The sequence below is a fragment of the Rhinolophus ferrumequinum genome, chromosome 3, assembly GCF_004115265.2.
Source record: "Rhinolophus ferrumequinum isolate MPI-CBG mRhiFer1 chromosome 3, mRhiFer1_v1.p, whole genome shotgun sequence".
Classification (NCBI taxonomy): Eukaryota; Metazoa; Chordata; class Mammalia; order Chiroptera; family Rhinolophidae; genus Rhinolophus; species Rhinolophus ferrumequinum.
Window position 1 is genome coordinate 11,486,728 of NC_046286.1, and position 11,697 is coordinate 11,498,424.

General features: G+C 55.3%; 1 protein-coding gene and 2 long non-coding RNA genes across 3 annotated transcripts; 2 read left to right on the forward strand and 1 right to left on the reverse strand.

Annotated features, from left to right (window-relative positions):
* Window positions 1–752: 752 nt before the first annotated feature.
* Window positions 753–8,539, reverse strand: PGC (progastricsin). Its single transcript, XM_033102922.1, has 9 exons — window positions 8,426–8,539; window positions 6,778–6,928; window positions 6,248–6,365; window positions 5,307–5,425; window positions 4,631–4,830; window positions 3,399–3,521; window positions 2,622–2,769; window positions 1,761–1,859; window positions 753–1,022 (listed from the first exon to the last, which is right to left on the reverse strand). Exons 1-9 carry the CDS (start codon window positions 8,482–8,484, stop codon window positions 870–872), a joined length of 1,170 nt encoding a protein of 389 aa, XP_032958813.1. The 5' UTR covers window positions 8,485–8,539; the 3' UTR covers window positions 753–869.
* On the forward strand, window positions 852–8,496 carry LOC117020440 (uncharacterized). Its single transcript, XR_004422701.1, has 5 exons — window positions 852–983; window positions 1,585–1,665; window positions 2,559–2,867; window positions 7,802–8,058; window positions 8,446–8,496. It is a non-coding gene; the product is annotated as an uncharacterized LOC117020440 (long non-coding RNA).
* Window positions 8,540–8,741: 202 nt separating the features above from the next.
* LOC117020441 (uncharacterized) lies at window positions 8,742–10,936 on the forward strand. Its single transcript, XR_004422702.1, has 3 exons — window positions 8,742–8,862; window positions 9,838–9,937; window positions 10,814–10,936. It is a non-coding gene; the product is annotated as an uncharacterized LOC117020441 (long non-coding RNA).
* Window positions 10,937–11,697: the final 761 nt, after the last annotated feature.

An 11,697-nucleotide genomic window follows, 5' to 3' on the forward strand; every position in this document is an offset into this window, starting at 1 on the left:
GGGGTAGGTAATTCTGGTGGTAGTTCGGTAAGTCAGGTCAGCAGAGCATTTTAGGTTGTCGGGGTAGGGCCCCTTTGCCCTTCACAAAGGAATGCCCTGTCTCAAGGCCACTACCGTTGTCTTCTTAGAGAGAAGCTGTGAACAGACTCCAAGCTCTGAGGGGTACAGGGCCCATCCCCAAGCCCAACCTTATGCCTCATTTCTCGTAGAGTCTCAGTGACCTCCCCTCCCCCACCAGAAACCTCCTAGCAACTCAAGGAGAACATGGTTCAGCAGAGGCAAATTTGCCCCTGACTCCCGCTCCCCACTCCATAAGAGCAGGAGCAGCCTTACAGGCCCACAGCTGCCCTCTAAAAACAACAAGTTGGGCCGACCTGGTGGCTCAGATGGTTGGAGCTCCATGTTCCTAACTCCGAAGGCTGCCAGTTCGATTCCCACATGGGCCAGTGGGCTCTCAACCACAAGGTTGCCAGTTCAATTCCTCGAGTCCTGCAAGGGATGGTGGGCTGCGCCCCCTGCAACTAGCCACGGCAACTGGATCTAGAGCTGAGCAGCGCCCTCCACAACTAAGACTGAAAGGACAACAACTTGAAGCTGAACGGCACCCTCCACAACTAAGATTGAAAGGACAACAACTTGACTTGTCCTGGAAGTACATACACACTGTTCCCCAGTAAAGTCCTGTTCCCCTTCCCCAATAAAATCTAAAAAAAAAAAAAATTAAAAAAAAACAAACAGGTTGACCAACATGGAGAAGAGCTATTTATTAAGAGAGAAAGTCCAGAGTCCAGAAAAGGAAGGCTGAATTCAAAGAAGCACAGAGAGACACAGACAAAGAGGAAAAAGGAGCCCAGGCGTCCAGGCGGAGTCTAGGCAGCGGTGGCGAAGCCCACCCTGTTGTTGCCCATGTCGTAGACGGAATAGTAGGACCTGAGGAAGACGTCCCCAAGGATCCACAGGGGCTGGCCGTTCTGGGAGGGCAGGTAGGTGGGCTCCACTCCCACGGTGCAGTAGCCATTGTTCTGTACAACACAGAAAGGCAGTGCTCATTTATTCGCTCACACGTGGACAGGGCACTGCTCTGCCCTGAGCCCCAGACCAGGAGCACAGATGCAGAAATGAGTGAGCCAGCGACTCTGCCCGTAAGGGCTCCCAGGCCAACTGAGCTGCCAGAGCAGAGGCTGCTGGAGGGATTTCTGGAATGGGGGAATGCGACTGTAGTGGCCCTCTGCAGCGTCTCCTCTCCCTGTGTTCCCCCAACCTTCCTCCTGCTCCCGATTTAGAGCAGGTCAGCTTGGTGGTCAAGCCTTTGAGCTAGACCAACTTGGATTCAAACCTTAGCTTCACCCTGACTGGCCTTAGGAAGGTTACCCAACCTCTTTGAATCTCCAAGTGTTCACTTGTAGAATAGAAATTAGTATCTCCCTCACTGAATGTTGTGACAATTAAGTGGGTGAGTGTGGGCAAAAGTGCTTTGGCTTAGAGTCTGACCCTGTAAGTGCGTAGAGAGCCCCGTGCCTCGCCTCACTAATTAATAATAATATTTAATAATAGGTGACACTCTTCACAGCCTCTACTTCACAGCCTCTTTCCAGAGAAGGGAGTTTGGAATCAATGAGTGGAGAAAATAAATCAATACTTGAAGAAGTTGGGAAATGTCACAAGGTAAAGAGACCAGGCCTTTCTGGCTCCCCAAGCCTTCCTTCCCCCGCACCGCAATCATGTCCCTGCTGGCCCAGCCTGCAGGGACCAGCACTTACGTTGAGGATGTAGGAGGAGGGTGGCAGAGGGAACTGCACACCGTTGATGATGAAGGTGAAGGTGGGCAGATTCTGGATGTAGTTACAGTTCACAAAAAACTGCAGAGAGAGGGACAGGGCCCAGATTGCATCATCTGCCACCTGAGAGTACCTGCCACCCTGTCACCTCAGCCCTTCTGGTCCCAGGCCTGAGTCCCAAGCCTGGCAACACGAAGGGAAAGTCCGGTGTAAATACTGCTGGCATTATGCATATGGACTCACGTACAAGGAGTGGGATTTGGGGAGACCTGAGCATCTTCCCCACTCCAAAAATATTACTCTTGCCTGAATTTCCCCCACGAGAGATTGAATCTATGCCCCATCTCTGTAAATGTCCTTTGAAAACACACAGGTGTGTAGAAAGAGCAGCCATTGGCCGCCCAAAGGTAGTGGGAATGCATTAATCAGGCAAACCCTTTGCTGGGCTTTGGGGGTGGGGGGCTGGGGGGCCTGGCCCTACAGAGGGAAGGAAATAGTGGATTAAAGGGTTATCCCTTGGCACTCGCTGGGCCGCACATCCCTGCTCTTTCACTCTCATTTCAAAGCCCGACAAGTGTTGAACCTGTTACCTCCGAGGAGCTGCGGCTCAGAGGAAATTCTGCCTAGTAGAAATTTCCCGACCGCCTCTCAGTACAAGCATCTGCCCCCCGGAATCAGCCTCCAGGCCCTCACCCCAGTCACCCCAGGCCCCCACCTGCAGTGCCTTGGGCAGTTAGAGACATACGGAGGCCAACAATCAGGCTATTCCTGTGCTCTCAGGAGAAACCATAGATGCCTCCTGGCTGGCCCCTCCTAGGCAAGGGGCACCTCCACCAGACCCACCTGTCCGTACTGGTCCTCCTGGGCCCCCGTGGCCTGCAGAAGGGCACTCATGTACTGCTGGGGCACGGTGAGCAGAGATGTGCCTGTGTCCACGATGGCCTGGCAGCCCTGGGAGCACCAGCCTGAGGCCTGGCCGCCAATGAGGAACCTGAATGGAGAGATGAACTGTTCAGCACCTCCAGCTCAGGGGATCTCCTCTGAGAGACTAAAAGCTACGGCCACAGAAGCAAGGTACACCTCAGAAAGGTAAGGACTCTGCAGAGGTCAATCTAGTCAAACTCCAGCCTTCACACCAGAGTCTAAGGCCCCCTCCAGGGCCATGGAATCTCTTCTTAAAAGTTCCAAGGAAGGTTCTAGAAACATTAAAAGCCAGGACTACTGATTTGTTGTAAGTACTTTGAGCAAATTAGTCCCCACCACCACCACCACACACCCCAGTTTCTTTCTTTCTTTTTTTAATGTTTATTAAGTGACAAACACCCTAGTTTCTAATCTTTAAACCCATAGGTTCGGACTGAAGGGTCTGAAATGTTTGGGATTCCAAGTCCCAGCCCTTCCTATGTGGTCCCCATCTCATCTCTCTTCTCCAGGCTGAGCTGGGTCTTGAAACTCCAGCATAGGGCAGCTGTGGCTTTGTGAGGGCAGGATGGAATTGGGGGTGGGGAGGCCTCTGTTCCCTGCCCCTCCACACCTGGGTGTGTGTGTGTGTGACATGAAGTCCCTCAAAGCCTGCTCCAAGGAACAGCCCACACCCCCAGGACCCTGCCACAGACTTACTCCTCAATGCCAATCTGCCAGTAGAGCTCCTGGGTGACAGGGGCCCAGTAGATCTGCCCCTGGTACAAGCTGTTGTCCACACCCCCAAAGATGACCGCTCCTCCATTCTGAGAGCCTTGCTGGCTGCAGGAGGCAAAGGGAAAGGTGAGTCAGAGAGTGGCTGTGGAAAAGCGCTTCTCTGTTGAGCAGTCACCCTCAGAGGAAAACAGATGCCCTGCCTTGGCTCTAGACTGGGGCTCCCTGCGGGCGAGAAGGTGTCTCCACCTCAGACAGGGCCTCCCAGGCTGGGCCCCTCAGAATTCTCAGTGCCTCTGGGGAAGCCGCTGGTTGTGTGGTCCCCATCTTGCCCCACACTCCGTTTTCCTCTCCCTGTCACTTCACGATGCTGGTGGAGCCTGACCCAGGCCCAGCTTGTTGTGTAGGGAAGGCCTGGGTGGGGAGGAGGGAAGGACATTTTGTGTGTGTTTGAGAGGCTTCCCCTGGTGGCCAACCTTGAATGTGGAACACCCGGGAGCTCCTCCAGGCTCCACTCCGAGTCATTATAAACAGAAGCAGCGAGTAAATCAACAACATTGGTAACAGGGTAATGTTCAAAGTCAGATTCAAGTGACTGAGCCCCAGTTAGTGGATGCTGACTATCTCTACAACATGGTTGGCTAGTTCTGAGAGGACAGAAGGAAAGTCCATGCCAGGCCGCGCACCCTCCGCCACCGCCTGGCTCCCAGGTCCACCCGCAGGACTCATTGTGTTTGCCTGTGTTTGTGGTGGGGACAAGAGCTTGTTAGGAGTTAGTGGTGGGCCTTGACCAGAAGATTCCAGGGCCTGGCTAGAACAATCGATCAAAGGAGATGGAACAATAGATGACGATAGGAAAGAGGTGTCCAGGTAGTAAACGTTTGGTCAGAAGGAAATTGGCTCACTGGGGCCCTGGGCAGAAGGTAAACTCAAGAGCTACTGAGAATAAGCAGCAACGTTTAAAGCAAACCTTGGCCGCTCGGCCGCAAGAGGGAGAGATTCTGTGCTGGCCAAGAAATGCAAAGAAAAGTCGGAGTGGGCTGGGGCCAGAGGCAGGGATGGAGGAGAGGTGGGGAGTCAGAAGCCCAGGAGGGAGAAAGCCTTGGGACAGGAGTGGCTGGGGACAAAGGCCTGCCAGGAGGCCTCCAAACCCCAAAGTATGGAGCCTCCGTTGTTCAAGGCCACAGGGAGTTGGGGACCCCCAGGCGGGTCCTCACTTGCTGAGGTAGAAGCTGAAGACCGGGCTGGTGAGGGCTCCCTCCTGCAGCATGCCCTGCAGCGCTGTGGTGGCCCCCCCCATGGCCAGGGAAGGGTAGGCCATGCCCATGATGCCGTCAAACTGCGCGTAGACGAAATTGGTGCCTGGCTCGTTCTCACTCAGGCCAAACTCCTGGTTGGGGACCTGGATGCTCTGGACCTGGAGGGGACACAGAGGATGGGAGGTGACAAATGTAACTCCACGTACCTCCCCTAGACACCCCTCCAGGCTCATTCTTCATCCCTCCTTCACCTCTGCTCCTTTCCTTCTTGACGGGTCTTGCAAGAGCCACTTTCTCTTCGGAGTGGCCTTCCCTGACTTCTGCGGCACCCCCCACCCCTCCTAAGGACAAGGTCACCCCATTCATCCTGGTGTGCTCAGTGCCTGGCACGTGACAGCTCTCACCGAGTGTTTGGTGAGTGAGTGAATACGCTCTGCCTGTACCGATTCCTGTCCTGTGCAGCAGAGCGCAAGGTGTTTTCCATCTATGTCAGGGTCTCCGTCTAAGTCTCCTGGTTAGACTCGGAGTCCTGTGAGGTTAGAACCCAGCTCGCAGCCCCATCTACTGTCCTCACGCCCCGGGGTGGGGCGCAGCAGCCCCTGCAGCGTCACTCACCCCCGGCAGCGTCACTCACCGTCAGAGTGTCGTAGCCGAAGAAGCCGGTGAGGCTGCCGCTGCCGTACTGCAGGGAGAAGGTCTGCCCATTGGTGGAGTAGGTGGAGGACTGGCTGGGGTTGAAGCGCGTGTGGCCGGCTGCAGGGGGCAGGAGGATTCGGGGCGTCAGGCTGGCATGTGGAGCGCTGGCATGTGGAGCGCTGCCCTGACCCTCAGGCCTGTGGGGCTTCCCCGCTGTCTCCTGGCCTGTGCTCATTCTTGGGGCCTCAGCACCCTCCGCCACCCGTCAGGAGGTGGCCAGCCGAGGTTCCCAGCATTGCAAGGCCCATGGAGCAGGCCAGCCTTTGCCCCCAAGCCCCCTCTGGCTTACAGACCCCGGGGAGCCCTTGGACTGTGACCTCCCTGTGGGCAGGTTGCACAGAATCCAAGGCCCCCAGCAGGTCGCCTCGCTCACAGCAAGGGCAGGGAAATTACTTATCAGATGAAGGAGTGAATGAATCTCCGGGGGGTCCCTGCTTTCCCGACCCTCCCCCGTAAAGGAGCTGGTCACACCAGGATGGTGTAGGGCAGGACCAGCGAGGGACTGTCTGGACTAGAGGGGTCAGGACACAAACCCCAAGTCTTGGGCAGGAACCAGGGCAGCCTTAAGAAAGGAGTATCGACTGCGGGATCCTGTATTGTTCTCCCATGTGCCTTGGGCACGCTCAGTGAGAACTTAGTGAAGAATGGAGCAGAGGGGCTGGGCTGGAGCAGACAAAGGACTATGCATCAGCCAGCAGGGAGGGCAGAGGAGCCAGTCAGCTCCGGGGCCAGCTCCTTCCCTCTGGCTTGGGCATGCTGTGTGACCCTGGACAAGTCCCTGGTCCGCTCCAGGACCGAAGCTCCTCCCAGCAATCCCTATGAAGCTGACCCCTTCCCCAGAGGGTGTCAGTGCCCTCCCCTGCCCAGCCCAGCACTCACTGCAGGCCTGGGTCTGGCAGTATACAGAGGGCACCCACAGGTTGGAAGATCCGGTGTCAAAAAGGACCAGGAAGTTCTGCGGTGGGGTACCGATGCTGATCTCACCAAAGTAGGCCGCCTGGGGTAGGGTGGGCAGGGGTGCAGAGCAGGTGTTAGCTCTGGAGAGTTCCAGGGACCGGCAGGCCAGCATCCTCTATGAGCCGAGCAGGAGAGGGACCAGCCCTTGCCCTACCGCCTGCCCCCGAAGCCGGGGCCTGAGCCTTCCCTCCACACTTGCCTGGAACCCACAGACCCTCAGCCCATGCCTGCCCAGGGTGGCTGCAGAGGTCTTTGCGTACTGAGCTGCCAAGTCAGGCGGGGCCCGTCCCATGCTCTGCCTGAGGAATGAGGTCCAGGCTGGCAGGTCTGACAGAAGGGAGCAGGGGCTGGGTGGGAGGGTGCAGAGAGGAGGGGCGCAGTGCACTGTGCAGGCCTTGCCTTATAGCCTTTGGCAGCAGGGCGGGGGTACCCCTGGGAAGGGCAGGACTCACGTCCATGTAAGCCATGGGCTCGTAGGCCACGCTGAAGTCAGTATAGCGGTACTTCTGGGCAGGGTCGTACTTGTGGTTCTTCAAGAACTCCTCCAATAGGCCCTTCTCCTTCATGGTTTCACGCAGGGACTTTAATTTCTTCAGGGGGACTCTGCAGAAGGGCTGGTGTCAGGGCAGGGCCCTCTTTCCTACAGCACCTCTAACACCCCCAGCCTCTCTCTCTCTCTCCCCCCTTCCATCTCTAACGATATATCTCAAATCTCCCTGCCACGCTGTACCCGTGTCTCTCACTTGTGTCTCTGTGTTTCCCCCTTTTTTCCATTGCTGTTCCGTTCTGTGTTTCTCTGTCTCTCTGTCTCTTTCTTTATGTCTGTCTCTCTCTGTCTCTTTTTCCCTTGCCTCTCTCTTTCTTGCCCTCTCCTTCTCTTCCTTTCAAAACTCTTCTCAGGACTTGCTCCAAGATTCCGGAAACAATTACTTTCACCCATGATGCCCCCCACCCTATCTCAAGGGTCCTTATCCTTCCTTGGCCCTGTGCTCTCAGATATCCCACAAATTCCTTTCCAGGAGGGGGAGAGGGACCTCAGGCATTTTTACCCTTTACAGGATATGTACATTTTAAAAAAAGATTTCAGAGATGGCGAATTTCACCCCAAAGAGATTCCTCGCCTATGGTGGCCCTCAGGCCCCTGGCACTGGCTAAATGTGACAGAGAGTGGGAACAGCACTAGACTGGGTGACACTCTTCGTTCTGCCCCGTTTCCTAATTGTCTGGTTTGGAGTCAATCACTGCTTTGCTCAGGACCTGGGAACACTTGGCCTGGCTGGTCTGGAACCCAGATCAGCTTTGGAAATTGGATCTTTCGAATCATGGGTTTCTTCCCATGTCACCCTTGGTTATCCTCCCAGACGTGCTTGCTGCCATTGCCTAGGGGGTGTCTGCGGGTCCACCCAGTGCCTCACTGCAGACACCAGCATTCCTACTCCTTTCACTTCTTTCTTGTCTTAATCCCCGTGCCTTCAGGACCCTGTATTCTCCAGAAATGCTCTGCTAAACCCATTCGCATTGAGCTATGAAGACTGAGAGCTTCTCCAACCACCGTTACAGAGTTTGTACGTTAACAGAAGTTTCTAAGAGGAGCCATCTCTCCACCAACGGAATCACTCACATGGTGGAATAGCAGCAGCCCCTGCCCCTGATGTCCTGGGAGCCGTGCCACTCACTCCCTTTCTCCTGACACCTCAGCCTACAGAAATTACATTACGGATGTTTCTGCTTAGGTGATTATATCCTCTGCCGAATAAATTTGGACCTTAAGGAAGTTTTTAGCAAACGTCTCCCTATCTGGAGATAATCATTCCTTTCTACGAGAGGAACCACAGCTGTCATTCAGGGTCTGCTTAGCCAGTAGTCACCCCGACTCTCTCTGCTTCAGGTCTATCTTTTCTCCTTAGATAGAGGAAGGGACAGTGCTTCTCCCTTTGGAAGTTTCCTGAAGCTGAGTCTTCTCCCACCTCTGGGTCCTGACCTACCGTTGCAGAAATTCTGGAGCAGAGGCAGGGGGGCTGTCCCTTGGCCAGGCCACCCCTTGCAGGGCTCCAGTCTCTTGTCCAGGCTCCCACACCAGCAGCCAGACCCCACACTCACTTTACCACTTTTGCCTCCAGGAGCTGGAGGCAGAGCAAGACCACCACCATCCACTTCATGATGCTGATTCCCAACTGGCTGCAGCCGAAAAGCCACTCCAAGTAGGGCAGTCGTGGTGGACTGAAAGCCTAAGCACTCCTTCCTTTATACCCCCGGGACCCAGCCCAATCCCCACCTCCCTGCCCTGGGCAAACATGACCTCAATCCCTGCTGTACCCTGTGCTCCATGTTCCAATTGTTTCCCTGTGTTGTCCCTTGCGAGGGTGGCTGCAAAAGACTTTTCATCTTATTGACTTTTGAATACAGGCAATGGAAGCTGGGAGGTGCGAGCGATAAGAGAGAACAAAGTTAGAGAGGCGAAGGTTACTTCTTGTCCTGGAACCAGAGGCATGAGGTGGACCTTTTGGGATGAGAGCCAGAGAAAGGCCGTAAGATCTGTAAGTGGGTTTGTCATACCCAGTACTATTGATATTTTGGAATAAATAACTCTTTTTTTTTTAAGTGTTTTTCCAGGACCCATCAGCTCCAAGTCAAATAGTTGTTTCAATCTAGTTGTGGAGGGCGCAGCTCACAGTGACCCATGTGGGGATCGAACCGGCAACCTTGGTATTATGAGCACCGCGCTCTAACCAACTGAGTTAGCCGGCTGGCCCCAGTAAATAACTGTTTGTTGTGGGCACTGTCCTGTGCATTGTAGGATGTTTAGCAGATTCCTGGCTTCTATCCACTAGATGCTAACAGTAGTTCCCCAGTTGTGACAACCAAAAATGTCTCCAGATATGTCCAAATATCTCCTTAGGGGGCAAGATTGTTGAGAACCACTGGTCTATATAATAGGCTTGGAGGTGTGACTCGAGTCCTGGTTGCCAGCACCCCCAAGCCCTTGGGGGATGTAGTCAGGGGTACCTGAGGGGTGATAGGGCAGTGGCTAGGATGATAGTAAATATGGTGACGGTGCGAGTGGTGCTGGTGGTAACGACGGCGGTATGGTTAGCACGGACGCAGGTGGTGGGGCTGGGATGCCAGCGGTTGAGGTCAGAGAGAGCTCGCTGGGGCAGCCTTGGAGGCTTTCAAGGTCATATGGGGCATTTGGAGAGATTCTCATCCAGATTCAGTGAGTGCTGAGGACACACGCACAGGTAAGCCAAGCTGGCTTCGGTGATGCCTCTTGTACTAGTCTGGAACAATCTGTGGGAGGCCCGGGGCAGCGGCATATGGAGAGGGGACTTGTTTACACTTGCTTCTGTTCTTCATCGTCTCTCATCTCCCACCCCGTTTCGACTCTGCCCATGTTTGATTCTGAAATGGGGGGCTGTGGCCCCCATTACACTCCTCCTAAGCCCTCGTCGGCCCTTTTTCCTGCCCCCAAGTCTGATCTTTCCTGTCCCGACGCCTCTATCCCTCATCTCCAGGTCCTCCCTGCTTGCCAGCTACAAGCTTCTCATTGCCTGAGATGACCTGGAGCTGGCCCAGCACCCGTCAACCTAGCACCGGAGAGCTCCCCATTTTGGGGTGAGTGGAAAAAGTCCCCATGCCAGTACCCTCTCTGCTACCTCACACCCCGCACTCAGGGCTCCAAACAGATTTGTTAGGCCCTAGAGCCCCAGGCAGAAGGCCAAGACCAGGCCTGCCAAGCACTGATATAACCCAGCCAGTGGGGGATTTTCCACTGTGGCCACCACCACCCACCGCCCAGCCAGGGCCCTGGAGCCTCCCCTAGCCCCATGATGGAGGAAGGTAGGGAGGGCACTAGAGGCCTCCCCAGGCCTGGCATAGAGAGGGAGGCACCTGCTTGATTGTGTCTCCAGGCCAGATCAGCTCCCATTCCTCCTTGCTGTCCCGGGGCACACACTGGACTCGGGGGTGAAGGCGAGGTAGGAGGGGAGACCTTCCCTGGGTTAGGGAGCCACAGATCTGGAAGCACAGGCAAAAGAAGGTCATGGGGTCCTTGGAATCTTGCCAAGTCCTCTGACTATAGCAGAACCTATGGACGCCCCAAGGCTTGTGAGGCCAACCAGGCTCCCCAGCGTGGGCATTCAGGGACCTTGCCTTATCTGGTAGGACCCTAGGAGTCTCATGGCTGCTAGGATGACCTGCCTCAAACCCCAGGCACCCCACATCCCTGCTGGGCACCCCTGGCCCACTGCATCAGTCCAGGGCATCCTTGCTTAGCCTCCAGGCCTTAGGGGTCTGCAGCCCCTGCCTATACAACCAGATCTGACCACTCAGTCTCCTCAACGTCCACTGACACCCCAAATCCTAGTCTGCCCCTGGCCTGCTCCACCACCAGCCCTTCTCCACCACCAGCCCTTCTCTACCTGGAAAGCCCATCTCTTTCCTACTACATGTCCAAATTCTGCCCATCCTTCACGACCTTGTCTCCTACAGCCAGGGATGTGCCGAAGCTGACACCCGAGAAGTCACCTAGGACTACCTCCTAACCAAGGACAGGAGGCCCAGGCAGCCTGACGCACTGGTTCCCACGCAAGTTCATCTTCAACCCCTAAACACTGCACACCCAGCCGGGGCTCTCCCCTTGGGACTGGGTCTCACGCTGTCTAGCATCGGTCTCCAGTTGTTTCCTGGGGTATGTGTCCTCTCTCCAGAGTTTGAAAGCTTCCAGAGGGCCAAGGCTGCAGCTTCCGCCTCCCAGCGCCTAGCCCGGAGCTCAGGAAATCCTCAACAGTACATGGAGCTTGTGGGATTGTTCCACACCTTGGTTAGAGCTCACGCACCTCGTCATCCCAGGGCTTGGATTCCCACGCCACGCTCCAGGGGATCTCGTCAAAATCCAGGCCCCGGGATCCTCTCACAGTGGTCGTCTCCCAGGAAAGAGTCATTTTCTCATCACTCTCTGGCTTCATCTCCCTCTAAGCACCACCTGATTCAAAATTCATCAAAGCCCCACCCCCACCCCGCCATGGCTAACGAAATAAAACCAACTCACACCCTGGCCTTTGGGACATGCTCAGTCTGGCCCCTTCCAACATTTCCATGCTCATCTTCCACTAGGAACCTACAAATGCTCTATCCTCTAGCCATAGTGACCTCCGTGCTTCCTCCCATGGAGGCCTGTTATTTTCCACCCTCCATGCTCTATCCATGCTGTGCTCTCCGTCTGGAACACCCTTCCCAAACAGCTCCATCTGCAAGATCTCCTCCTCCTTCAAGACCCACTACAAATGCCACAAAGCCTTCCCTACTGTACCCACCTACTCTCAGACTGGCCCTCTTGTCGAGGACTTTGCTTTTCCTCCCCTGATGGTATTCAT